This window comes from Aptenodytes patagonicus, chromosome 5 (assembly GCF_965638725.1).
Source record: "Aptenodytes patagonicus chromosome 5, bAptPat1.pri.cur, whole genome shotgun sequence".
In the NCBI taxonomy this organism is placed as follows: domain Eukaryota; kingdom Metazoa; phylum Chordata; class Aves; order Sphenisciformes; family Spheniscidae; genus Aptenodytes; species Aptenodytes patagonicus.
This window is the reverse complement of record NC_134953.1, coordinates 41,504,188-41,532,026: the sequence shown is the minus strand read 5'-3', so window position 1 is coordinate 41,532,026 and position 27,839 is coordinate 41,504,188. Positions and strand designations below refer to the sequence as shown.

The 27,839-nt window shown below is 40.9% G+C and overlaps 1 protein-coding gene across 8 annotated transcripts in view; it reads left to right on the top strand.

Annotated features, from left to right (window-relative positions):
* PRKG1 (protein kinase cGMP-dependent 1) overlaps nt 1-27,839 on the top strand; it is a 541,470-nt gene that overhangs the window by 496,150 nt on the left and 17,481 nt on the right. For 4 of the 8 annotated variants that reach the window (XM_076339487.1, XM_076339489.1, XM_076339486.1 and 1 more), the window contains 2 exons: nt 10,790-10,886; nt 25,329-25,468. In XM_076339487.1, the coding sequence (XP_076195602.1) occupies nt 10,790-10,886; nt 25,329-25,468 (237 nt within the window). Of the gene's footprint in view, nt 1-10,105; nt 10,689-10,789; nt 10,887-12,216; nt 12,268-25,328; nt 25,469-27,839 lie in introns of those variants that run through there. The other 4 variants (XM_076339492.1, XM_076339491.1, XM_076339493.1 and 1 more) reach the window with 4 other exon arrangements.

Sequence of the window (27,839 nt, the reverse complement as noted above, 5' to 3'; positions counted from 1 at the left end):
GTGTTTACGTGCTTAGATGAGCAGATTTGGGGTTCATGGGATCTAATTAGCAGTTTGCAATTAGATCATGAGATTTTGTAAAGCAGAAGAGCAACGAGCAGAACTAACAGTGATTTGAGCCATTTCAAGCTGTAATTAGACTGAATTTCCCTTGAGATCACATCTCACTTTCCAAGGTTGTAACGTGTCCATGGCTCTTCCCCAGTGACTCCTAACAAGTTGCCTTAAAATAACTTTAGTGTCCTTCTGTAGTACATAGTGGCACACTTGAGCCAAGTTTGGTAGCTGGGATTTCTTGGCTTACAGAGGTCAACTGGAGTTTTAATGTGAAATGCTTTTTTCCTGGGTACTTCTCATTAGCATGGGTTTTCCTTGGTGTTTTCCAAAGGAAAAAGTAAGGTATCTGTAGGTATTTCCTCTGAAGTCAATCAGAAAGGTGAAAGGAAAAACACTTGATGCTTTATCTTCCAAATATATTTTCTTGTCTACAAATCCAAACTGTTAAATTCAGAACTAATAAAGAGAATAGAGTGAAGTTAATGGATTGTCTCCTTCCTTAGCATAATACTTTTTTTTTTCTTCTAAATGATTCAAGGACAGTTAGCATCAGGGACAAACAGGCATGCAACCAAGGCATGTTTATTTTTTACTGACTTTGTATTACTTTAAAAGTTAGGGTTTGAGTGCTACAACAGAATTCAGAATCACCGAGTATACCCAAACTATAGCTGATTTAGCTGGTGAATCTGCTGATTTAAACCCGAATTTTATCTCAATAGTGACCCATGATTTAGGAAGGTAAAATAGGAATTAATATGCTAGTAAGTCCCTGGCAGTTCTTCAGCGAACTGCATTTGACTCCAGCCATGTCACCCTGCAGTGGGTTGTTAGAAGTTGTGCTGCAACCCAACAACATAAATCTAATATTTTATTCTGAAAGGTTGCTTATTCATAACTAGTGTTAGCATGTGAGGAGAGAAAAGTGCCAAGAAGGCCATTAAGGCATAATACTGTGGGGTGCTGGCATAACAGAGATAAAAAAGCCAAGTGAAGTGCGTTACACTGTCAGTTTATTTCCATCAGCCAGGCAGAAGAGCTTTCTCTTTATGATGCATGTGTCTTAGAGCACGATAAATGTTTCTTTGTAATTTGATCCCCACACTTCTGTTGTAATGAGCACAGCTATAGGGGAAAAAGAAGAAAAAACACACACACACACACAAAAACCCCACCAACAGCTTTCTTGGAAGTAGGGATGGGGTGGCCAGAACATGAAACTCAGTAGACTATAGTGGGCTAAAGCATATAATAACTACCTTTTATCTAGTGGGTGTGATTTTTTAATTGAATATCCTTAAAAAACTCACTGCAAAACTAAAAAAAAACAATACTGCATACTTGCTGGCATCGAAACATGATGATATTGGGGTATGTGTAGAGGGAGGATAGTAAACCAGTATTTCTTCCACCCAGCAACTGTGAAGATACCCATTGACCAAGGAAAACTGATAGGGACTTTTCTAGTGAAAATGTTGAATTGTCAACAAGGAAATGCTTTACAGAAATACGTGATTTCAGCATGAGTTTATTTGGGGAAAAAAGATGTTGCTAAATAAAATTTTTAAATGGTCTTTCATTTTATATTTGATGTTATTTTCATTGAAATGAAATTAAGATGACAGGGTCAGAGTGCAGTGCTTGAGGTGCTGTAAAAAATCATTTGCTTTCCTTAGAATTTTGTTTTGTGTGGAATTTCAGGTTGTGTTGCTGCTTGTCTTGGAGTTGGAAAGTTATTAATGTTTTATTTTTCCACTGTCACCAGTGAGTTTCCCACCCAGGTTAACCCAGCATACCATACACAATAGTGCTATCAGCAACTATTTGGGGTTCAATCTCTCACTGCTGAGCCAAGATACAGATGCAATACAATGGCAATGAGGTAGTTTCTTTAGTCTTCAGCTAGCAACATCCAGAGTTTAAAAAAAAGACAAGGAAAAAAGGAAGAAAAAAAAGAAACAAACCCCCTCCTTAAGCAATATCTTTTAATACTGTACAGAATAGGAAACACCACCAGAGGAAGGAATACTCCACATCTTCCCTTCACCCCTTTTAATTAAAATTAATTAAAGTCTTGTTTTTGTAAGTCAGTCTATCCTGTAGAGTGTCTTGTTTGAACTGTTTCAGGACGTTCTCAGCATTAGGCGTATTACAAAAGTGCAAATGTTATTTTAACCAAAGCTGAAACCAGGACTTTCCGAAGTAGGACCCTGAGAGAGAGTCCTGTTGGAAGCATCAGGCTGTTTCATTAGAAGTTGAAGGAGAAGCATGTACATCTAGAAAATAAAATATACATTTCAGTGATGACCTCCCTTTGACTTTCAGTGAAAACCAGGGACCCAATTCCCTAAAAAACATCCTGATAACCATGTGCTCTGTTGAAAGCACTTTGCTTCATACCTCTATGGCATTATCACTCCCTGGTCAGCTGGCATTTTATTTCCCAGTTTGTTTCTTCCACCAAAATTTTGGCTTGTTACTGGCACATGAGCATTGTGTGGATGCAGGCTGTCAAAACACACCCACATTTACACAAAACCTTTACATCTGCTTGAACTGGAGAAAGAAGGGGTTTTTCTGAGCAGTTTGATTGTGAGCTTAGATACATGGGAGCAGTCGTGCGTTTTAAAGGGAGTGATGCATTTCCCCATGTTATAAGAGGAGAGGATTCCACAGCGAACATCTGAAAAAAAGGTGAAATTTGGATTTTAGGGATTTTTTTCCTAATAAAGTTGCTCCCTGCACATTCTGTGTTCAGGTAAGGTCCCACTGCGGTGCTCATACTCTTGCTAGATGGAAGGTACAGAACCTAATAGGCATAGGTTGTTTAATAAGGTATTACCAATCTCTTGGCACGTTTAGGAGTTCAACAATATTAGCTTCGAACTTAAGACTTTTTAAAGAGCCTGGATGATGAGAAGGTCTTTCTGAGCTGTTTTAACTGACTGTATTTGAGTGTGTTCAATTACATTTCTTGGTGAAATTGGTCTCCGTGCAATAGCAAGTCTTCAAAGCCCCATAATTCGAACAAATCTTCTATTTGCTTAACTACTGAAACAACTTACGATGAGCACAGCTTATTATAACAGCATAATATCATGTTCACATTGCTAAGTTCTAATTGAAAAGTAATGTGCTTTTAAAATAGGGGGAAAAAATTATTTGTCTGTTAGTTTTTTAACTTTATGTTTTTAATTTCAGATCTCCTTCCCCTTCCAGAGGAAGTTAGAGATGCCATAGCTTTAATGTCTGTTTTAGCTGCCACTCAAATGTTCACTTTCTGTAAGAAAATCTAAACCAGGAGGTATGCTATTTCTCCTGATGTGAAAGTCGTTAAAGGCAAGTACGCTGTGAGTTCAAGTGCTGGTGGGTCCAAGAGAAATTCCCAGCCCCGACAACATGAACTTGAAAAGAAAGACAGCCTTTCTTTTCGATGCAATGGTCTGTGCAGCTGTGATTGCATTGTCGCTACTAGCACATTGCTTTTAAAAATCCAAACAAAATCTCTCTTGATTTGGATTTTCAGTCGAAGGTGTAAGATGTAGAAGGAAGTGGTAGCAGCTAAATCGGGAGTTAAAGCCACTGCACTGCTGACCTCAGAAGGATGGTCTGGAAGAAGGAGACCTGAACTAAGGAAAAGCTCTGGGTTATTAGTTATCATACTTTCTCCCTATATCTATCTATCTACAGGCAGATGTAGATAGATCGATATACGCCTCTTACTTGTTCAGTGTTGTTTGCAATTAGAAAAAATCGAAGAGTAGAAGATGAGTTTGATGTTCTCCTCCTTTGTCTTCCTTGGTGCAGGGCAGCAAATCCTTGTCCACAAGTAAATCCTCTCTAACAAGTCTGTGGGTAACACCATAGCACCCATCCTTCCCAGGAATGGGTTAGCATTAGGATAGCAAATACCAGGCAGAAATTGTTTATGGGCATACTAACATGCCATCAGTCCATTGTGTCTGTGAAAGGGCAGAAAACCCCATTTGGATTTAGGGCAATCAAATGTCAGTGCTTCCTTGGTAATACAACTCATGGCTGGGTGGGCAACAGTGGCCTTACTGCTGATGGGAGAAATCACAGTCATCTTGTGCTGGTACTTTTATCCAACAGCTCGGTGTCTTTGATCGGCGTCTTCCTGTTTTCACAGTCAATGGAGATGTCCTCATACAATTTTGTGGTCCTGTATTTGTGAACGAGCTAATAAATTGCGATAATGTGATGGAGCTTGAAATAAATTCAACTTTACTGTAACGTTATGCGATGGACAGTAAAATAGGTAAAGAGCTGGTCTTTTTCTTGATATTTTTGTTCTTACTGATGCCAGTGTTTATCTGAAAGGGACATTTGAAAGTCAAAAGGTGCATTTGTGCATCATGAGAGAGACGGACATCTGGTACCCAGGGCAAGAAACACAAAACATAGTCATTTCCCATACAGAGGGACAGTATTTAGGAAATATTTATTCTCTGCTATCACTGCCTGCTCTGCCTGACTAATTTTGGGGCAAGCATCTCCCTTTCAGCCAATACAATTCCATGGAGAGCTGAGAGTGCTCTTCACCTTGCAGGATCAGACACTTAGAGAGATCTCATGAGCATGTTATGGTCTTTCCCAACAGGGTTTTGGGTTCATACCCTTGGGGTGGATTTGTTGCTGCAGTGGTTTGTCAAGGGACCTCTCCCCTCCCCTCCCCCCCCCCCAAGTGTACTGACCCAGATGGATCAATATCTGGAGGGAATGCTAGACAAGAAGGGTTTTGCACGCGGGGTGGGACCTCTGAGAGGATGAGTGGCAACGCACCATAAAGAAATACAGATTTGCTCTCAATGCCTCTCAAGAATTTGCTTTCAGGCATTCCCAGACTCTGGATCTTGCTGGTTGTGTAAAATACACTGTCGCTGTGCCATGCTTCTGTCTGTTGCCTGAATGTGGCTAGATCTTCTGAGCCCCAGTCAAACAGGGCGTAGTTGAAGGTAAGGATCTCGTGTGGACGTGAGACGAGGTGCTTTTTATTTCACTTTCACCCATATGACCATTCATAGATTTCCCTTTGTCCAAAATCACTCAGAAATATGTAAACCTGAGCTTTTCAGAGTCATTTGAGCAGGTGGGAAAGAGGACTGGCCAGTGTGGAAGGGAAGGCATGGGAGCCCTACCACCATTTGCTGCATCTGCTCTTCCTTACATTGCTTTCAGATAACGAAGCCTCCTTGTTACATGAATTCGATCCATGTCCTCTGCCACTTTTCATTCATGTTTGGAATTGCATCTCTCTTAATAGCATGAATCCAATCCAGAAAACCTGTCGTGACTTCAGGGTACCAGGCAGGCGAACAGCAGCCGGGTGCCATGAGTAGACTAGATCCACGTGGGTTATTTTTCTAGGGTTAAAATATGTTAGGTTCAGGTGTATAGAAAAAACAGTCATAAAATTGAAGATTTAAGGTAATTTTTGCTTTCATTTGTTACAAACTCATTTTTTTAAAGTGCAGTTGAAGCAGCATCCTAAAAAGAAATTAGTTCTATCTTAAGAATCATAAGGAGATGGACTGAGATAAATCTCTCATTTAGTGGACACAGAAATAGGGTTTCCTTTTGTGATGTATTTTTTTCCCCACCCCACCTGTGGCTCTTAAGCTCATTGCTTGCAGGCTGGGTCTCATCATCACCATCCAATTATTGCAACTCAAGTTATTCTAGTGTTTGCAGAGCTTCAATATTTCTATCTGCAGAAGTGCATTGCCTCTACAATGGGTGATACAGTGATCAGGCGAGCCAACAAAACTGAACGTTAAGGATGACAAAACAGCAGTTAAATGAGCAGTTGTCTGTCACTGAGGAAGGCTCTGAAATTCTGGTTTTATCCACCCAAAATGGTTACGTTTGCTTTTATCAGGGAGTTGGTGGTTGGTTCCCATTTGGTTGCAATTTACGTATAGTTGGCAGCACACAGGTGGAAAGAAGCCAAGTTCTCTATCAAGATGACAGTTTGGTAACAGATGTCTAATGTTTCCCAACACATTTAGCTCATGTGATAGGAATCGTGAGCTAGTTTAGTAAAGCTGAGCAGTTGGGTAATTGCAAACCTTTGCTCCTTGCATTTTCTCATTTATCCTTTTTAGCTGCCTAGGTAAGATGATTATCTTTTTTTTATTATTATTATTTGTAGTTTTGGGAGGAAAAGCTTGAAATGTGTTTCGGAGTAATCATCAACCTAGGAGGCAATCACTCATTTAAATGGTTAGAAAACTCCAGCAGTGCAAGAAGCCACAAGTTTTCCTCTCCTGTTCTGCATAACAGGCATTGCCCAAATGCTTGGGCTGTGGCTCCTGCGCTGCTGTTTCAAAATAACAGGACATATGGGCGATGGTGTTTACTCCTGATCCCCCCAAGAACTCTGGTCTCTTGCATGTGATGCCTATCCATGCCGAAGAGAAGGCTGAATCAAGGCATTTTAATTAGCAACTCCTTACGAGTATGTATTTTGTTTGGAAGGAGAGAAAGAAGTGGTGTTCCCAAGCCCCAACTCTTCCATAGGAGGGCCCTGATAATCGTTAGGGTGAGATCATTATGGAAAGCCAGTCATTTCAGTGAGATTTCAGTAGGTATCTCTGTCATTCAGATTTGCAAGAAACCTTGGACAAGAGCTTGCGAGATTCTGCAGGATGCTCGTGTTTGACCTAGATCTGCACATCTCTTCCTCCATGCTGTTTTCTGTCATCCCCTATGGAGAAGATAGCTCTCCTGTTAGCTACAGGAGTGAACTATAAGCTCTGGCAGGGGTGGTTTGGTAGGGTAGGTGGCAAAATCCGGTTTCCCTAAGCAAAATAGTCTAATTAAGAGTGCATTGGGAGTTGATACCTGGCCTCCCACAAGCTCTTGTGAAAATCTCACCCTTAATTTTAAAAGCTCTTTATTAAAGAAGACTTTTTGTTGTTTCTCCCTATTTGGATCACACGTTCTCTGTATCTTTTCTTTTTGTGCACTTCCAAATATGATTTTCCAGGCGTTTTGTCCTGTGATTCTGGGGCAAGAAGCGCAATTGCCAAAATATCCGGAGAAGGGCTCTTTCTCAATTATGTCTAATTCAGAGTCAGAAAACCCCAGAAATCTCAACATAGAAAGTTTGACTTGTATCTGTGTAGCTCCAGAATGTCACTGAACGTGGGTGTGATGCTGATCAGCATTCATGCCTCCGAGCTTGCCCGAGATGTCTTACCAATACACGTATTATCTATTAATTTAGGAACTTAAATCACCAAATTTTCCAGAGGACAAAAAAATAATTTTCTTGTTTGAAAAGTCTCAGAGCACCATCGTACGGCTGCGTATTTAGAAAATTAACTGCCTTTCTCATTAGACTGGTTAGTACTGGATGGGAAGAGGCTGTGGCATCTGCAAAGTGGTACCCAGAAGAAATACTCCCTGACCTGACATGAGTACATTTTTCCCACAGAGTGCCAAGTTATTTCCATGTCAGCTTGCACAAGTTTGGTCAAACTGTGTCTACCATTCATCCCATCTCTGTTATATTCCCAGGGAATATCCCAAGCATCTTCCCCAGTATCTGAGCATAGCAGATTTCTTCAGCCTGGTCCAGACTGAACATTTTCCTACAGACACCCCAATATTAATTTTTAAACTTCTTCTGTACTTCTTTGCACTGCCCTTCCAATGCCTTGAAAGGGTCCCTTTTCTTTTGAAGGTGATAAAATTAAGACATGACATAGATTTTTCACTATAATTCTGTAGAGCAAGGAGCGTGTGCTGCAAAACCTTGGGAGTTTCTGTTTAGGGAGCAGCATGCTCAAATTAAGGAAGTTCAAGGGCAAAAGTTTTAATTCATATCCTGAATTTCAGGATGAGGATTATTCCCCAATTGCTGATTTAGGAGGTGGCTTGGGAATGTTTGCATTTCGATATTTTTATTTAATGTGACTGAAAAGATTTATTCTTAAGCTTTGCAGGGCTGAAGTGCATCACTCCTGTTAGTTTATAGGATTTTAATTTGAAAGTGGGCTTTGACCTTTGTAGCTGGGAATAAAACATAATTCAGATGTGACTGTTGTTACTAAGCATGTGAAGGGCTAGCTTGCTTGATTTTACATGCGTTTTGGTTTCACTATATATTTTTTTGAATTCCTTTTGTTTTTTGGATGCCTGTTGCACAGTATGTAGAAAACTGCATCCAGTTTGTTTTATAGGCTTTATTGCACTTGGTATGTACTAACTACACACAAGCAGTCTGTCAAAGAGAATTAGCTAAGAGATTTCAAAAAGCAATCACAATAATGCTGCAAGTAAATTTTTTAAGCAAGATAATAAATAAACACTTTTTTTTACTTTAAAAGCCATCAGCAGAGCTTTTGGCTTCTGCAACTCAACACACAAAACAGTGAAGGAAGTTGGGACTGGAGCGGCAGATCCCATCTCCCATCGAACCAAGGGATTTTCAGGAGAATTGGTGGAATTTGCAGGGGCTGGGACTATGGTCCTGCTTGCCTTGCCAGCACCATGCCATGTCTTGCCTAGTTTTTGTCCTCTTACATTGCATGATGTGAACTATACATCATTTTTGTAGGACTTGGCTGTCTTTCAGGATAAGAGGTGTTATAGCGAACAAAACATTTCCCCTGTCTGTCCCATATATTTTTGGAGACCCTAACCCTTCTGACACACTGCTGTTTGGCATCTCTCATCCCCTACTTGCTCAGCATTGAGAAATCCTCACTAGTTGCCCAGGGGAGAAGATGGGGTAGCTGGTCCCCTGCCCCCCTGGGAGCACGAGATGGCTTCCTTCCACATTTTCTTTCCTGTCTCCTTCCACCAAGAAGGGAGGCTCCCAAGCCTTGGGCAAAGGTAATGCAGGGCTTTTTGACCTGAAGTTTTGTATCCATTTGTTTGACTGTTGAAGGGAAATTTTCCGTGCTAGGATTTCATCGTCCTAGCAATTATAAATCATTAGGGGTATTTAACTGGTCAGGAATGCAAAAGGTAACTCATGCACTGTCTATATATTTATCATGAAAATTAGACTCATCTCATTGCTCTGTCACCCCTAAAATGATGTGTCTGCTGTGATTTAGAAGAGAATGTATAAATATGTCTTTCCTTTAGCAGAGGTTTTTAGTGACAGGTTTAGTATTCACCTCATGAAGAGTATAAAGCAATCAATAAGCAGCTGTGTCACACAAGGTTATCCCAAGTTCGAAGCAGGCTCGGTACTGATTGGTTTCCAAAATCGGATGCATCAGGCTGCTGTGGCCACAGGAGCAAGGTCACCGAGAGGATCTGGTGACAGTATAAATAATAAAGCTTAAGTAATTTGTCGACAGTACCCCCAAGATACAATTGCGCTTTATTGCATTGGATTTGGGGCTTGCTGATGTGACCTTTCACCTTTCTTGACACCTCTTTTTATTTTTGCCTTTTAACTTCAAATTTATTTTTTTTCTCTTTCTCGCCCAATGTCATTGCAGTTTTAAATAGACTAAAGAAGGTGGTTTGAAGGGAATAAGTCAGTAAATCAATTCCATCCCATTATTGAATTAGAGATAAGCATGATGGACAAGGTACATTAAAAAGATAGACAGGTGGATATGTATATATGATTGTGGCTAACACTATGATGTTTTATCTTTACGCTAGCGTTATGCACAAATGAAGCATCCAGGTGAAATAGAGGATTATGGTCTGTCTGTTAATTGCAAGATATTATGGCTAAAATTAAGTACTGAAAAGCAAGCCAACTCCCCCTTTACACCCTCCATGCCTCTCTCCATAATCCCATCAATGCTCTTTTCCCATACAAGTCTGTGTCACCAGCAGCCATGGTTGTACGCGCATGGGGACTTCTCCGGCAGCTGAATGTCAAACTTTATTGAGTGGGTGGATCCTGTTCATCCATTTCCCCTCTGAACCTTTCTAAAAATACCATAAACCTTGACAAGGAGCTATTTTAGAGGAATCATATTCATGAGGATAGTCATGGGAAGCTTATTTTGGCAGGCTTGCATGTGTTCGATTTGCATGCTTCCTTAGTCAAGGGCTTGGTGAACTTGTGTTGCGAGCCAGTTGGACATGGGCTTAAGAGAAAGCATCTGGATTTTGGGACCTCCTGGGTTGGGACGTCTACTCCAAGTGAGTTTATAGGAGGAAAAGAAGTGAAGATATTCTTATAGGAATGTTGATATGTGACTGAAGTCATTCATTTCAGGCATTTGCACACCAGCCTGCAGCTTATCGGATCTGATTTCATAAAACCTGGCTGTGATTTCTCTCCAGGGACCTTAATGATCTTGCCACTTTCAATAAACATTTATAGAAACTACTGTCAACCTGTGGATAAGAGAAACTCCTATGAGAGACTTTATCTTCCAAAAATACTTAAAGACACCAAAAAGAAAAATCACCCACAAGAAGATCAATAGAAAATGTCAAAATGTAGCATTTGCTGGGTAGCTGGAGCTGAATTGCAGTACCAGACATTTGCATTGTAGGCATGCAGTAGGTATGTTTGCTTTTCTCTTGGAAAACCGTGCACATTGGAGCGATGCTATAATTGGGACCAGCAAAACGATGAGTGTGAATAAAATCAAACTGTAAGAGATAAGATGGAAATTAAGCAGGTAAAGGCTGTTCCACGCTCATGCCATTCGTGTACGGTATTGCGCAGTACTCATGTTTGCACCTCTAAGAAATTTCCGTTTTTTCGCATAAAAAAATCCAGATATGAAGCCGAAGCTGCCTTCTTCGCCAACCTGAAACTGTCTGATTTCAACATCATTGACACTCTTGGAGTCGGAGGGTTTGGACGAGTTGAGCTGGTAGGTAATCTTTTCTTCTTTGAAGTTTGTGTGATGTCCTAGAATAAGTACTGTGTTATGAGTCTTTTAATTTTTCTTTGTTATTACACCCGAATAACTGGAAGAAAATTATATGATGGGATTATGTATTTTCTAATGGTTGAAGAAAGCTGAATTACATTTCCCGGTAAATAAAAATGTACAAATAAATGCTTTGCAGTAGCCAAGAAGAATTTATGTACTAGGTTGAGAGAGGAGCACACATCTTCTCTCTCCAAGTGGTCCTATGTTTATGGCATTGACTGCCTTTTAAAAAAAAACCTGAAGAGTTGTGCAGCTGTTGAGTGCTAAGATTGAAAGAGCAACCTAAAATCTTACTTAGCCAAAACTGCAGCAGCAGTACAATGTCTCTTCTAAGCAGTTTCTAATTCAGGTCTAGAGATCTCCTTGGTTATCACAAAAGCTGTAGATTCAATGTCTGAACTATGACAACACTTCACAGAAAACTACTTATTTTTTGAAGAATTTTAGAGAAAGGGAGAAATCTGAGCTTACTTTTTGCTCTGCTTGGATTTAGAGCTCTGTAGTCTTTTTTAAAACAAAGCCTGAGCAGGAGGAGACTGAAACGGCAGGCGTTGCGTGACCCATTTATAATATCATGTAAATACAAAAACTTATAATAGAAAGAGGGAGCTTAGTTTACATCACAGTGCTGCCCACGGAGGAGCTTCTGATACCAGACACCAGTACAGTATGTTAGGAACTCCTGTAAGTTGGGGGCAGAAAAGTGAACAGAGTTACTGCTGCCATCACGAAACTTCAGGGAAATCCCCGCTCCATAACCCTGCGGGAGCCAAGAAGACCTGTAGTGCTGGGAACTGGAAAATGGGCAAAATCAAGTGTTTTGGTGATTATTTGTGACGTAATGGGTAAATTCTGTGTTACAAGTGCAACTCACTATTCCATGTGATTTATTTCTGACTTTTCCTGTTTGGATGTATGTAAAATTGTGCAGAGGAGAGCACGTCCGTGAGAATGCTGGTCCCTCCCTGGGGTTTGTTTATTTATTTGTTTGTTTATTTATTTATTTATTTATTTGATATTAGCAACTGTTGTTCTGGAAGAGAGTCACGAGAGCTCACGTGTAGTCTGGGAAGGCTGTCCTTGCCCCACTCCTTCTATAGTCATCTTCTGCGGAGGATGCTTTAGAAGCAGGAGTTTAATTCGGGTTGCGCTCAACCTCCCTTTCAAAGGCCCTTCCCACTCTGTTGACAACAGCATAAAGCTCAGGAGATTTGTCTCCTAAATTAACATCACCGCTGGCTTCGCCACCTGAGGTGACCTGTAGTGAGGGATCCACCAGTTTGGGGCTTGTTTTGAATCTTGTGGAGGACCTTGTGAGGTTTGTTTTCATTTTTAAGGCTTTTTTGATGCATGCTGTCAAGCTTTGAAAACCTCAAGATGTTCCTGGGAAGGTGCATGAGTTTGTCTTCATGAGGGGTTGTTTATGGGACCCTCAACTGCATTGATAAGAAAAAAAATTGGACTGTGCTATTGATGGCCATGGGCCAGTCCTCTACCTCTGGCTGCTCACGGAGTTAATTTGGAAGCTTTAAGATGTTGACAAAAAACAAATCTTATCAATGTGTGACGGTTGGCCAGGTGTGAGGAAGAGCAGGAGTGGACATGCTCTGTCACTTCAACGTATCAGATCAGAGTCAGGTAGGAATACTGAAATCTTAGGTTTCCAAATCTCAGAAGCCTCCAAGAAGCCCTGATGCCACCTACACAGCCTGCAGAAGGCCACCAATGGGAGAAACATTTCCATCACCTTGTAGGGGTTTTCTTCAGGGGTGGGTGCCCCTCTCCTAAGCAGGAAAATGCTGGTTAAGGTCATTTTCTGTAGTTCTTAAATAATACTGAATTACACACAGAAGGATAAAAGATATTTAAAAGTTTAGCTTAACACTCCAGATTTTATTATTTTTCTTTACCACCAAGGGAAATTTTGTTACTAAAACAAGAAAATATTCTTTTTGTCAAAACTGAGCCTAGAATTTCTACCTCTTGCTTCTATCTTCTCCATGAAAAATATGTTTTACAATTTAAGGCTAAAAAATGAACTAATGCAAAATGTATCAGAGGAATTGACTCTTTTATTGCCTGCGTGTGTTACAGTAGTCTGCTGGTGCACAGCAGCATTGAAATTTGTTCCTGGAAAACATTCACATTTTTGTGTTTTGCAAGAGCAAAATTGATGAAATAAAGTACATTGCAAGGAAGAAGATTTTTATAGCTTAACCTTGGCTGCTGTGGGCAGGCCCCCCCAGGGCATCTCCGTATCCTTCAAGAGGGCAACTGGTGGTGTCTGGTTGGAAACTGGAATGTCTCAGGCTTAGTTTGTGTCTTGCTGGCCAGGAAGGAGTAACACTCTCATTGGCCTGTGTTTTAATTTCCAGCTGTGGTTTGTATCAATATACACTGGTTTTCCAGACACCTCTGTGAATGCTGCCTGTTTGGAGAGGTAACCCTTTTAATGCATTCATACACAAGTACATGGCTTTTAGGTGAGACAGCCTAAAATTTAAATAATTTTCAATTCTATGGAGATTACATGTGGAAATACCTTTTTTGTTTTGCTTTTCTAGGTAGTTTTATTTTTTGTATGTCAAGAGACATTTCCAACAGATTTGCATTGGTGTTGTACGTAGTTTGCTCAGTTTTTTGATGGCTACCTGATACCTCTTGCAACATGCCTTGTCCTTATGGAGGCTGTTCTCCTTCTTCATCCCTAACTGGACTATGTAATCAGCTTTTATCCAGGCTTCTCTCAAGGAGAGAAACCAGCTGAGTAGTGACTGTGCTATTTTAGATGGGGACCAGCTCTGCCGCTGGAACAAGAGCAAATAAAGGCTTTTCTTCACTTACAGCAGGACCTCTATGATCCTCAGTGTTTGAAAAGCAAACAGGTGGGTTGGAGAGACCACAGTCTGCCCAGGGCCGGCCGGCGCTACATTCCTAGGACAACCCTCCCACATTTCGGAGGGCTGCCAAGTAGGTGCAAGCTGCTCTGGGACACGTCTTGCCCAGCTGGTGGACACCTCCCTTAGCAGGGCAGAAAGAAAACAGTTGGAGTGGACTGTTTGTTTTTTAATAGCATGGATTAACAGATGCATCCACTATTTTTTGCAACTCTGCTTCTCAGCACTATGTCAGTTGAGCATCTTCTGTGTTGAGATCCAGGTGCCTCAATATTACATTGGAACAGGGAATGAATATGTCATCTCAGGTTCATACCGCAGCAAGCACTGCTCTGCAGAGGACAGGGATGTAGGTCAGGTGTCCTCAGCCTCATGTCTCCTGAACTTTATTGCTCTTGTCTTTGTTCTTTAATTTCCTTTTAATTTAAGTCCTGTGTATCTAATCATCTGCCCCAGGTCAGTTATTTTGGATTTAAATCAAGATTATTTTAGACAGCTCTGAAATAAATGTATTGGAGTATCTGAACATACGGGGTTAGAGTCATTATTGCTGTGAAATCAGTTCATGTAGGTGATGGCTGAGCACAGGTAGACTGAAAATCAGGTCCACGCCTGAACACATGCCTTTTTGTTATATTGATTTACTCAGTTATCACTTCCAACAATCACTCAGAGATAGAGGAAGGAGAAGATTTTAAATCATTCTTGTTGTTATAAAATTGCAAAAATAATATCTTTTCTCCACACTCCATCACAAGCTTGATTAAGACTTGGTTTCAGCTACATCTTTGTTCACTTCTCAGGACAGATACGCCAGTGAAAAACCTATAGACTTACCCACTGTCCCTGCACTTATGCAAGCTTGGAGAGAGCTGTGCCTTCTGCACTCCTATGGGTAACATATGGCTTGGGGCATCCTGAAGGCAGCAGGCAATAGGCAGATTAAGGACAGTCTCAGTTTTTAGCCCTGACTTGAAAAAACATTTAATCATATGTTTTAACGTTCAGCAGTTTTGCGGAAGTTGGTGGCACTTAGAGCACATATTTCAACCATATGGTCATTAAACTTCAGGCTGGAAGGGACCTAAAGAGGTCGTCATCCAGGCAGAGTCAAATATACCTAACCACTTCTGACCAGTTTTCCCTAATTTGTTGTTGAAGTCTTTAGGGAAGGAGGTTCCCAGGAAGATTTTTCCTAATATTTAACATCTCCCTGCTGTAGCCTGTAGTAGGCTTGAAATACAAATACATACAACCCTTGAGGTTGGGTTGTATGTATTTGAAGACCATTATCATGCAAACCTGAAGAACTCTTTTCTTTAAAAGAATAAATGTGCTTCTTTTGAGCTGTACATCTAATTCATGCTTTCTAGGCCTGTGATCGTTCTTGTTCCTCAGTCTCCAGCTGGCTCTCACCTCTTTGGCGAGGTGCCCATGGCACCCAAACCAGGCATGTTAGCCCAACCTGAACCTTCCTCTGCTCAGGTAGAGCTGGACAACTAGGGGCAGCACTTTGCCACTACTAAATAGTGTCCCTTTTATTTCAAGTCATCACTTCAATTTGTAAATATTAGTTTGAATTCCCTTGCTCTTCTCAAAAACGCTCCCACCCCTCTCTGGCTTGATTTTAATAGGTGCAAAGCTAATAACATTCTTCTTATTTCATAATCCAAGTTATTAATGAAAGTGTTTTATGATGCCATATACTAGACAGACCCTCTTGAAGTCCTTTTGGCTTGATGGTGACCACTAAAAGCTAAACTCCTTTACAATATGGAGATTAATAAAGACATACACATAAAATATGAAGCCTTAGTTTCAGCCACATTTTACTGGGGCTATACAAGATCTTTTTAAAATGGACACTATGGCATTTTTCGTTTTTATTTGTGTTTTAAGAGAAATCTGGCCACAGATTATGAAGTGCAATCAAATTTATTGTAGCCTCTAGCCTGTTTTGTAAACAAAACCATTAGTGAATTAATTAGATGGTGAGGAAAAAAATGCCATAATTGTCTTCCAATAGACTGACAGATGCATAATTCAGATATTTATTAGTGGAAATTTCCAATTGCATAGCTATCCTTTTGTCCCAGCTATTACGAAGCTTTTTTTTAGAAAGATCAGTCTTCTCTTTGAAATATCTTTAATTTTTAACTGTCAGGAATCCTTTGGCCTCCTTCCTTGTGAAAGAATGGGCATTTTGGGTGCCATCAAGGCAAAGAAATTAAGATTTAAGTGAGGGATTTGAAGATCAGGTACCTGAGTAAATCCCACATTCATCTGACAACGGAACTACTGCTACTGACCTGAGCAAAATGCTGGTTATGAAGATTTGGTCTTTTTTTTTAACTTCCCTTCTTAACTATATGCAGGATGCTTAATTTCAATGATACTGTCAGATGGGGCTGGACCACTGCAGAGCTACTTTTTTATTTTTCCTTTGATTTTTAATTCCTAATGGAATTAAATACATCCTTTGTAGATGGAAACATATTCTTGGGGCTTGCCTGTTAAGAGAAAGGATGTTGTCAAAGTTTGGAAAGATGAGATGCCATTCGTAGCCCATCAAATATTGTCAGAGGCCAGATCAGGATATGAGCTGTCAAGCCAGAGGCTTCAGCTCGAGTTGAAGACAGGAATAAGATATAAAAATAGGTGCTATATTGTGGACAAAGCCAAACTCAGGAGCGGGGCCAGATCATGTATGGGGTTGGAGAGTTTAGGTCCATCTCATATTTTTGAGAAACGGCAGTAGTGAGTTTTTCCATTTGGTTTCACATATTTTAGCTATATAACCCTTCTTCTGCTATTTACTTTTTATTGGAATGATTTTATGCATGAAACAGTTTACATTCCTCACTGCTTTTTAGCCTTTTCCTTCTAGACATTTTTGAAAAATAATATTTACCCCTGAGCTTTATAGAAAGACACAAATTTTAATACATTTCCCAATGCCCTTGCTTATAAAAAACTTAGTTGTGCATGTTGTCAAGCATTGAATCCAATTTTTAGTACAGGGATCAAAACATAGAATTACAGGTTTTTAGCATAGTTCAGTATTTAATTAAGCAATTTTAATTGTTAAATAGCTGAGGTTTTCTAAGGACTGCATTTTTTAGTGTATACTTAGGTGTATTCATAGAGTGTAATTTTGCAATTTATTTTCCTGTGGAGTCCCATAGCACTCAGATTGTGATATGGTATTTAGTGCTTTCCCAACCAGTTGAATCTCGACTTTTTCAAAGAAAATAAGGTTACTGTCATGGACAGTTTCCATCCTGCTGCCCACTTGTAATTAATTCTTGATTCATCCTTCAAAGTTTCAGCCTACAGTATCCCCTAAAGACTTAATTTTTACTCCATTATTTTTCTTTCCATCTTAGGTCTGTTTTTTTTTAGTCTTGACTTATTTTCCAGTCTAACCCAGTCCAGTCACCATGTCTGTTCACACACAGCATGCAGCTAACCCAAAACTAACGCAATGTTGAGGACGAGGTGGAAAGGATATAGTGAGAAGCACCAGGCAGCATGCTTGTAATTTGCATATGCAAACCACAATTTCTCTCTAAGCCTTAGGTCAGCAGAGTGGCTGAATCTGGCCTTAAAGACATGTGCAAAGTACCTTCAAAACCCTAATGGAGAAATCTGCAATACTGAGCACCACAGTAGGCTTTGAGGCGTAAATATGAGCAAGACATTCCCTCGCTTGCCTAATAAAAAGAAATGCTGGGGAGAAAGCAAGTTGTAAGGCAAAGAGTATTATGGTGGGGAAATCTGTTTCATCCTGGAAGAACGTAAGTATATTTAGTACTAAAAGCATGCTGTACTCTTTTGCTGGGGAGGGCAGAAGTCGCCACTTTGTTCTTGCAGCAGTTCAGCTGTTGGGATTAGGAGAGCTCAGCTTGCAAGTGCTGTGCTCAGCAACAGCTGCTGCTATTTTTGTTCATTCGAATGCATCTAGCTGGGAAATGGCGGAAAATAAAGGACCTTGGACATACCCAGCAAGCAAAAGCATTTGCACTTCAGTTTCTGAGCACTGTGGTTGAGTCGGTTATTATTTAATGTGATACGAAGATATTCATGTTTCATGATAGCACTGATTTGTGGCTCCATTATATCCAAATAATACACATATAGCAAAATGCACAGCTAGCAAAAGCCCTTTGGAAAAGCATCTTTGTTATTATAGAGGTATCACCGTGCCCACATGGGGAGTTCAACAGAAGATGTGAGCAACAAGAAACTTGTCTGTGAGTCATGGACACAAGAGTTCAAGAAAAGCTTCTGTCCAGCTCCTAAAAGCTCACCGTTACTGCATGTTTAGGAAAAAGCCACATCTCCAGAGTAAAGGAAATATTTTTTTCTTGCACAAACTCCACTGCCTGTGTGTGTTCCCATTTAGCTGGGAGCCCGGCCAGCTCCCTTGAAGATCAGCAGAAAAGACTCATGAGCAAGGTTTTTGTGACGCGGTGTCCAGACGTTGTGAAAGTTGATGTTCAAATGCCTCCATTATATCAGTGAGAGGAAATCTGGGGATTTTTAAGTGGCAAACACCATTCCAGTTGTAACCTCAATGTAGCTGCCAAAACGAAGGAAGGATAAACTATATGGATATGTGTTCAGCTCTGTGTTCGTGCCCTTCGGTCTGTTGCTCTTTTATGGCTTCAAGGGTCTGCACAGGGTACCGTGGTGGCAAATAATATCTGTAGCAGCTTCCTGGAGAAAAAAATGTAATTGTAGGGCTTCTTGGAAAACCCACGGCCATGAAAGAGCTGTAACCCACAGGCACAACATCTGCGGTAAATGGGAATTCAGAAAATTGGGAGAGGTTCTTTGCTGTCTTCTAGAAGAACATGAAGGAATAGAAGACCAGATGTGAATGAGATAAGTGCAGTTAAAATAGCATATCCTCAGGCTAGGTGTGGCAAGGTTCAGGCACCTCACTAGTCTTCACTGAAAATAAATCCTTCTTTTGGGAATTGTTCTACATCCTGGTAAATATTTCTTAACATTTACAGATTCTCAAGGTCAGCTTGCATTGTATCAGTTCAGCTCTCCACTGGAGATGCACGGAAATTGCTCACATTGCAGACTATATGTAATACACATATATGATTTATAGTAAATAGAGACAGAGAAAGAGGAAGGATAAGAAACATACCGATACACCCATTTACTCTTTTTTTCATCGAGGCCTGGATTTTGTGTCATCAATACCCATTTTCCCAGGAAGTCTGAAAAATCACTAAGGTGTAAAACCATATTTATTTGTACGTGAATTATAGCTGTGTTAAAAAAAAAAAAATCGGGTCTCGAGTGCACTGTGTGTTTTGGAAGTTGCAGAAGTTTATACACAGTAAAGCAAAGCAACGCTTTTGGAGCAGTTCCAACAATTTCATGTAAGCACGGGGAGCCCAGGACAAGCCAGCTGAGGTCTAACGAAACAAGGACTTGAAAAAGCAGGAGAGGTTGATCTCTTCTCTTTTTCTTGTCCTTCTCCTTCTCCTTCTTCTCCTCTGCATCTCTCCTTCTCCTCTTCTTTTCTCTTCCTCTCTTCCTCTTCTCCCCTGCGTTTGCATCTTGTCCCAATCTTGCAGCATTCCTCTTCTACCCAACTTGCTACCAAGACATCTTCACCCCCACCATATTGAACTTTTTAAAGTTTCTTTACTGAAGCAGCATTATTTTCTCAATGCTGAGAAGTTAAAGGTAGTCCTGTGAATTCAACTTATTAGCAGCAAAATGAAGCCCGTTTCCCTGCCATGTCCTCTGCAAGAGAACTTCTGGTTGAACGTATTTTCAGATAGTGACCCATCTGTTTGGGTTTACTCAGGGGTAGCTCTGTCACGATGACTCAGACTGCCAAAAAACCACCTAGTGACATGGGAATGGGGCATCATGGTGAAGCACAGCCAAAGAGGAGATGATGAAGCGATGACATCGGACAGTGCTCCCCAAGTGACGTGCGACTGCAAGGCAAGCGGGGAGATGGCAGCTTTGGGGCTGGCACAGAAGAAAGCTGCTTGCTTCAACTCCTGTCCACTCCGATGTTGTGGGGCTTCCTTGCTTCAGAGGTCTGGAAGGGTGTCACATGTGGAGGACAAGAATAGCTGCCTCTTCATGAAGTTGGCAATCGCTGTGAGCTCGTGCGATGGGAAGGGGCTAAAAGATGGAGAAGCCTAACTCTTCCTGTGTAGCCCTGACCAGTTAATATCTGCTGGTTGAAGATGCAGCCATGGCTACAAATCTGAATGTGATATCCCATCACCCCAGTGCTTGGACCAGAATATTTTGCAAAATATATGTATATTTATTTTATGTTACATTTATATTTATATATGCGTATAAATATATATGCCATATAGATTTTATATGTTTATATTTTTTGCAAATATGTATGCAAAAATCTATATGCAAAATACCTATATATGCAAAATAAAAGCATCTATTTCTTATTCGATTTTGCTTCTACTATTGGCTTGTTTAGTTATAAACAACATTTCTGCTGTTATTTTTGTCACTGGGATGCAGTTCATTTCCTGGATAAAAATCTTGCAGAATGACCTAATCTAATTAATTTTACCTCTTCTCTCTCTAGTTTTGTACATCACCTCTTTAAGGTGGTGTATGGGCTTTATTTAACTACGTTCCCTAATGCATTTTCTTGTCTTTTGGAGAGAAAATGTATTCCTGTTCCACAACTGAAAGAGCTTATATTCTCCTCCAGAGGTTCATTTCTAACAGAGAGGGCAAGAGCTCAGGAAAATTCATTGGGAGGGAGTCCGACCAGGAGAGCATCAGTAGTAACTGCAGCTTTACAAGGATTCACTATTTTGGGGATTATTGCAGTAGAAAGGATGGTATGGGTCCCTCGGTGGAGGTTAGCTGTTCAGCCTGCTTTGCATTTTGCAATTAAGTCCATGCAAGTTGGAGACAGAATTGCAGATATGGACCATGTGCCAGAGCTCAGTGATGAGATGGACATAAAATGGAAAGCTGAAACGTGTATGAAGGTGGAGAGAAAGAGAAGGAATATACTCAGTGCTATAAATTTGTCGTGGTTTAACCTCAGTCGGCAACTGAGCACCACACAGCCACTTGCTCATTCTCCCACCCCCCCGGTGGGATGGGGGGGAGAATCAGAAGGGTAAAAGTGAGAAAACTTGTGCGTTGAGATAAAAACAGTTTAATAATTGAAATAGAATAAAATAACAATAATAATTAATAATAATAGTATACAAAGCAAGTGATGCACAATGCAATTGCTCACCACCCGCCGACCGATGCCCAGCCAGTCCCCCAGCAGCGGCCCCCCCCGGCCAGCTTTCCCGCAGTTTATGTACTGAGCATGATGTCACATGGTATGGAATATCTCTTTGGCCAGTTTGGGTCAGCTGTCCTGGCTGTGCCCCCTCCCAGCTTCTTGTGCACCTCCAGCCTTCTCAGTCGGTAGAGCATGGGAAGCTGAAAAGTCCTTGACTAGTGTAAGCACTACTTAGCAACAACTAAAACATCGGTGTGTTATCAACATTATTCTCATACTAAATCCAAAACACAGCACTGTACCAGCTCCTAGGAAGAAAATTAACTCTATCCCAGCCGAAACCAGGACAAAATTTTATTTCTAATTCTTTCCTGCCACTGGGCCATTCAGCAGATACGCAACTTTAATATTATCGTTGAATGTGGACATTTATAGTGGCCTTGATGCACTCTTACCATCAGTACAATGAATTTCCAAGAGAGATCATTTTGGAGATGTTTGTGCTGGTGAAAGGGCAATGACTGGGTAAGGTCAATGCGAGGAGAGGAGTGAAAAAAGGAGGAAGGAAGGGAGCAGAAATTCTTTTAACTTGCAAAAAAAAGGTTGAGAGAGATGGAGGTTGGTGGTTACCCAGTGTCAGTCCACTTAGTGGCTCAGCTGTTCTCAGAGAAGAGCGATTGAAACCCAAGGCTCCAGCAGGTCTCCACTGAATCAATAGTTCTGAGGCCTTTGAAATACAAGATGTTGCTTCCAAGTGAGTGAAAGCTGATCTTGTGAGCTGTGTAGCAAGGATGGCTCCTTTGCAAACTGCCTGCCTTGGAAAACTGCACACTTTTCCCTGTTCTGAAGCATTTAGGAGATTTTTGTGGTGGGTTTCTTTGGGAGGCTGAGCTTCCTGCCCAACATAACCCGTTCCTTCTGAGCCGAGAGTCAAAATCCTTGTGGCTTCTGTGGCTCCCTGTGCTATTTTTCTCATTATAGTTGGAGAACAGGGTGTTCTCAGCAGCCCATTCTCATCTTCTCAAAGTTAATCTTTTTTTTTTTTTTTTAATAAAAAGTCCAGGTGACTCCTGGATTTTTTTTTTCTACTTTTGAAATGAGATTGGCATTAGACATGGGTTTTTTTTCTATTAACTGTCATGAGCTTAATACTATAAATTACTGTTTGTAAGAATAATAAAAATGACCTGGAGCTCCCCAGCTTTACATCATAAAAATAGTCCTCACAGTTACCACATTTGGCAGAAACACCAGAGCAAGGGGAGGACTCAGGCATGTTGAAGAAGGAGGAGAAGTTTGCAGGATTCATTTTCCAGGTGGACAACCAGATGATCCAAAATGTAAGCCTTAGATTTTGTACCTTGGCAGCTTGTTTCGGTGCATCAGCACATTTAATGCAAATTAATCCCCCCGCTCTCTCAAACTCTCACAAATTCTCTGCGTTATGAAACACAACAGGAGTGGGACTGGAAAATGGATCTAAATTCTCTTGTGGCATTAGGTCAAAATCTTGCATTAGCTAATTGTAGCCACCTGATTGTTCTATATTTAAACATTTGTGGCAGTGATAACATTATCAAACACCAAATAAAACCATTGCCTTCTGTTTCCTCATAGTGATTTCCTTTCCTGTACTTATTTTGCAGCTGTGCAGGTACACATAGGAAAGCAGGTTACTTCCCCAGGCTCTCCACCATGTGCCCAGGCATTCCTGAAAAAACAGTAATCAATAAAAGAAATAGCCTTTTTAATGAAAGACACAAAAACTAGGTAGTCAGAATCCATGGTATTAAAATGATAATACCAGAAGGGGTACATTGGGATTTATTCGTACTACACTTTATTATAAAATATTTAAATTTATTCATCTGAGCCTCCACCAGGTTGTTGTGTTTATTTCTAACACTGATGTCTAGTACGGATTAACATTAGAAAAATAGGAATTTATGTTTCAAGTAAGTTTAGAGTGCTCAATACCTTTTTTCTTTTTTTTTTTTTTTTTTTAATGTTTCATGTCCAAATTGACCAAGAACTGTTCAAATTTGCTACTGGAGCTACTTTCTTGGTTCCACTGTTCATTATTATTTGTCTGTGGACAGCCTAACCTTAAAAAATACAGGCTGAAAGAAAACAAATCTGATCTGTAATATCTAATAGGGATTTGCACAGACTTTTGTTTGAAATACTTTGTGTGGCAGCTGATGGCGCTTGTCCATCACGAGATGGACAGGTCTGATGGGAAACCACGCAATCTGGATTGCCATCAGAAGCAAGAGGGATAAGTTCTCCAGAAGTACATGCTTAGTCATACTAAACCTTAATTGATTTTTTTTGCAAGTTTTAGTAAATTCTGCTCAGCCCAGATTTTACCTTAACTTTCATCATATCTTCATTCCCTGTATGTCGCCTCACTTCTCTCCCTGCTCCCCTGAAGCAGCCTGGTTCAATTTAGATTGGATAATATCAAATAATTTACTTCAAACAGTTGAACTAAAGTCCATATGCCATTTATTCAAAATGAAACAAAAAACCCAAACCCTAACCCCAAACCAAAAATGTTTTTATCACTTTCAGTCTGCCATAAATGCAGAATTTCCTTCTGCTTTGAGCTGTGGTCAAACCACATAGCGAAAGCAGCACCATGTAGCACCAGTTCAATAAATAAATGGGCAGCTCTACTGCATAGATGAGGAAAAATGTTTTTCTTTATTTTATGTGGATTGTTTAGGTCTTTGTACCCTGTCTCCCTGAAGATTAAATGGCAAACACAGGCTTCATGCAAGGCTAATAATTACGAGTCTCAGTGTGAAATGCAGAACAGCGCCTTTGGAAAAAGAAGCATTTCATGTGGGCTTGGAAATGCTTGCGGCTGTGGGGAAAATAAGAAACCACAAATCTGGGGACCAAAACCCCAAGTGGTTTTAAAACAGATAAATACATGCATACATATATACATATTGAAGAACTTATGATGAAAACTTTGGGCATGGACAGGTGGACTCTCATTTATTACGGTTTATTTCTGAATCATTTGTGGTGGTGTTGGAAATCTCTTTGTCAGCTGAGAATCAGCCTTTCGGGTTTGATTTCCTTAAGCTATATGTGTCTTTGTGGACATCTGAGTACCAACTTGATCTCTGACAAAGATGGGATGCTGAGGATACCATCCCTTCTTGCATTTTCCCTGCTATCTGAACCATTACGTGAACAAAGCAAATGCAGAGGAAACTGTTCAAGGTTATGGTATGCAGCCTGGGAAAAGTGTGGAAGGTGCCATGTCTCATATCAGCCCGCATTTCTGTTACCAAGAAAATATAAAAATAGATATTATATTAAATAAATTGTGATTGCATGAATGTTGTCTCCTAACCTAAAAGGCAAGCTGAATTTCTGATGGGGCTTGATGACAGACAAGCCACTCATCTGCTGGCTGAAGCCAAATTCCTACAAGAAAACGAAAATAGAAGTTGCCAAATGACACCTCTTACTATAAAGGGGGAAAAGCATTTAACTGGCAATATTATTGTGAGCAGCTGCTGGGGGAATTTAGCAAACTAAGAGGCTTGGTAGGTCAATGACGAGGTTCCTTTCTCGTTTGGTGGTGACTAAGAGGAGATGGCCAAGATGGAAAGGATGGCTGCGTTCCAGCTGTCTTTGGGATGGGTACCAGTCCCTCAGAGTGGGCTGGGGATGGCTCAGGGTTCAGAAGTTACCAGGGTAATGCCGGCGAGCAAGCAAACAACTCCGGTCAACCTCGTCTCAGGGAATCAGGCTAAAAATAGCTTGTTGAGGCTTAAGGTTAAAAGTAAAGACGTGACCAAGCAGTGCCGGTGAAAAGCCAGCTCCACTCATCCTCTACAAACATCCAAGGACTGCATTTCCCTGCCAGAGCTGGTGCATTTGTTACTAGCTATAGAAAAAGGCTTTGTGAAAGTTGTATGTTAGCTAGCAACATCTTCTGACCTGAGAGTAATGCTGACGGTTGTGTTTTCCCTAAAACACATGGAGTTTTAGAAATGGCTTTTCAATTTAGTGATAGGCCAAGTATTTAGAAGTCTGGTTCATACTGAAGTGAAGCTGATGACTGAAGAGGTGAGAGGAATTATTTGAAGGTAGGGTGGTGGGATTAGTTGATCCCCATGCAGTTGGACTGTCACAGCTTGGTGGGGGGGTGCAGCCTGCTTCTAACCAGCGTGTTTGCCTGCTCTACCCAAGGTCCAGTTGAAAAGTGAAGAATCGAAAACATTTGCCATGAAAATACTGAAGAAACGTCACATAGTGGACACGAGGCAGCAGGAGCACATCCGCTCGGAGAAGCAGATCATGCAGAGCGCACATTCAGACTTCATTGTGAGGTACCATCCCTCCACCTTACGCGCTGCCGTTGGGGAGCAAAGCACAGCCAATCTCGGCATTTCATAAAACCACACAGGAATAATCCATCCATCACTAGAAAAACACTTTAGCCATGGCTTCCCTGCAAGGGACTGCAGATACAGTGCAAGGAATAAGGTCTTCTCCAGGCCAGCATGAGATTACTCTGCCCATGGAGGACACCTGCCCAAGCCTAAACTAAACTCATGTCTTAACTGGTTTGCTTTGTCCCCATGCCATGCTCACATGGCTTTGTGGCTCTTTGAGCAAGCAGACCCCCAGTCCGCAGCCTGGGCAGAGCTTGCTGATGCCGGTGGGCGATGCTCTGTGTAGACATACACAGCGTGACTCAGTGTCGCCCCTGCTCAAGGTTAATATTCCTCTTTTTTCTGAATTTCTGAATTTTCCTTCCCGCAAAGGGAAGCTAGAAGGCAGGGTTTAATCTTTTGAGATCATGCACTGCCATGTGAATAAATAGTTGTATCCAGCGGTTCTCTTTAGGGTGTATTAGATAAATCCAGTTCAGCGTCCCTTGACTCATCATGGGCAAATGTGCTAAAACCATACCCCTCCCCAAAACCTAAGCAGATGCAATTCTTCAGTGAATAAAATCACGTGCCAGGCATTTTTGTTTGTTTTAACCCTAATAGCAAAGTTCTCTAACTCTTCAAGGATTGTGAGTATCTGTCAACAGGAAGCAGAGATGGTTCTTTATATGGTTTAGGTCAGGATAAGAGCAGTGGGTGGTGAGGACCTCTGGCAGAGCAATGCATTTCACTGAGCTGGAGGTATCTAAAAGGGCAGCCTCTGGTCTAAGCCAAGGGTGCTGCATCCCACCCTCGAAGAGACGACTGAAGCACTTGCCTTTTGCCGGAGGAGATCAACCCCGCTCCCAAAAATTGCTCCAGAGACGCATACTAACCCAGGGGTGAAACCAAATCCCTGTGATAAAAATGCAAAGGCAAGCACGTGGACGGGACAGGCACCCATCAGTCGCTAAGGGGGTGTTTCCTTCCCGGGCTGATCCATGGGATTCCCCCGGAGCCCGCGGCTTTGCCTCTGATTCATGGGTGACAACTGCAGCCCGACACCCTACCCAGCTGCAGTTTCCTTCACGCTGTAATATTTAATTCACAAACACGGCCCCGTTACCTAGGCTAGAGCCAAATATACCTTGTGGGCTATTTCAGCCTATAGATTTATTTTCTGAAGCCTGAGCTGTCTCAGGATGGGGATGTAAAGGGAGGTGAAGTGCAGGGCCAGCCAACCGGAGGGACGTTTTGACACCATATCCAGAAATACCCCCTCCTAAATAAAAAGCCTGAGCCTGCAAACATTTCTTAATGGAGCCACTGATATTCACAGCTAATAAAATAAATACTACTTCTTTCCCACTTTTTATTCTTTCAGTAGGCAGGTGAAAAAGGATACGTTAGCCATAGGTCTTTTACTTCCATATCATGCAATAATTCCCATGCTTTACAGTAACAAGCCTCCCTTAACTATTTTTAATACCCCATGGAAATCTTGCACTGGGAAGGGACTTTCTAAGTCATAAAGTCCAACCTTTTGCTATTGCATGTGCTGCAGCTAGAAAATCCTCTCTGGTTTATCAAACTCTATGTCTGCTTTTCCCCCTCACTTCTCCTTTTGCATGTCCACAGGGACTTGAAATTGTTATAGTTTCTATCCTAAAATTATTCATAACCTGTTTATACCCTTTCTTGGGCCAGCTGGGATAATATTTTTCTGGGTGCTACAGGCAGAAATCTTATCACTTCGGTAGTGTTAGTAGTGTTTTGAGATGCCAGTTGAAAGGTGGGTTTAAAATTTATCTTGGAGTAAGGACGCAACCTCTGGGATATCAGAACAGGAAAGACAAAATTCCTGAAGAACCCAATTATTTTCTTAATTCATCATGAAACTGTTCATTAAAAATCTTTGAAGAATAGTTCAGTTTCATTATTAAAATGAATTAAACCAGGCAAAAGAAGCAGAAGAGGCCAGGTATCACTAAATAAAACTTACTCATAGATAAACTAAGAATTTCACAGAACAAAATGCCCTGTGTGGGTTTGGCAAACGGCCAAACAAGTGTTGAGCCATGGATGTCTTGCACTGGATCTGCAAGTATTTAGCTGAATAAGAAAATAAATGAATAAAAGATCACTTCAAATATTGTGACATTTTAAACTTACAACTGCTTGATCTACTGAAATAGTGCAGTTTCATCATGCATAAACTTTATGCTTCCATTACAGTTGATAAACAATATTTGATTTTTTTTTCCTGCACATTTTAGGCCAGATTTGATGCCCATAAAATTTTCCAGAAAGCAATTTTTCAGCAGGG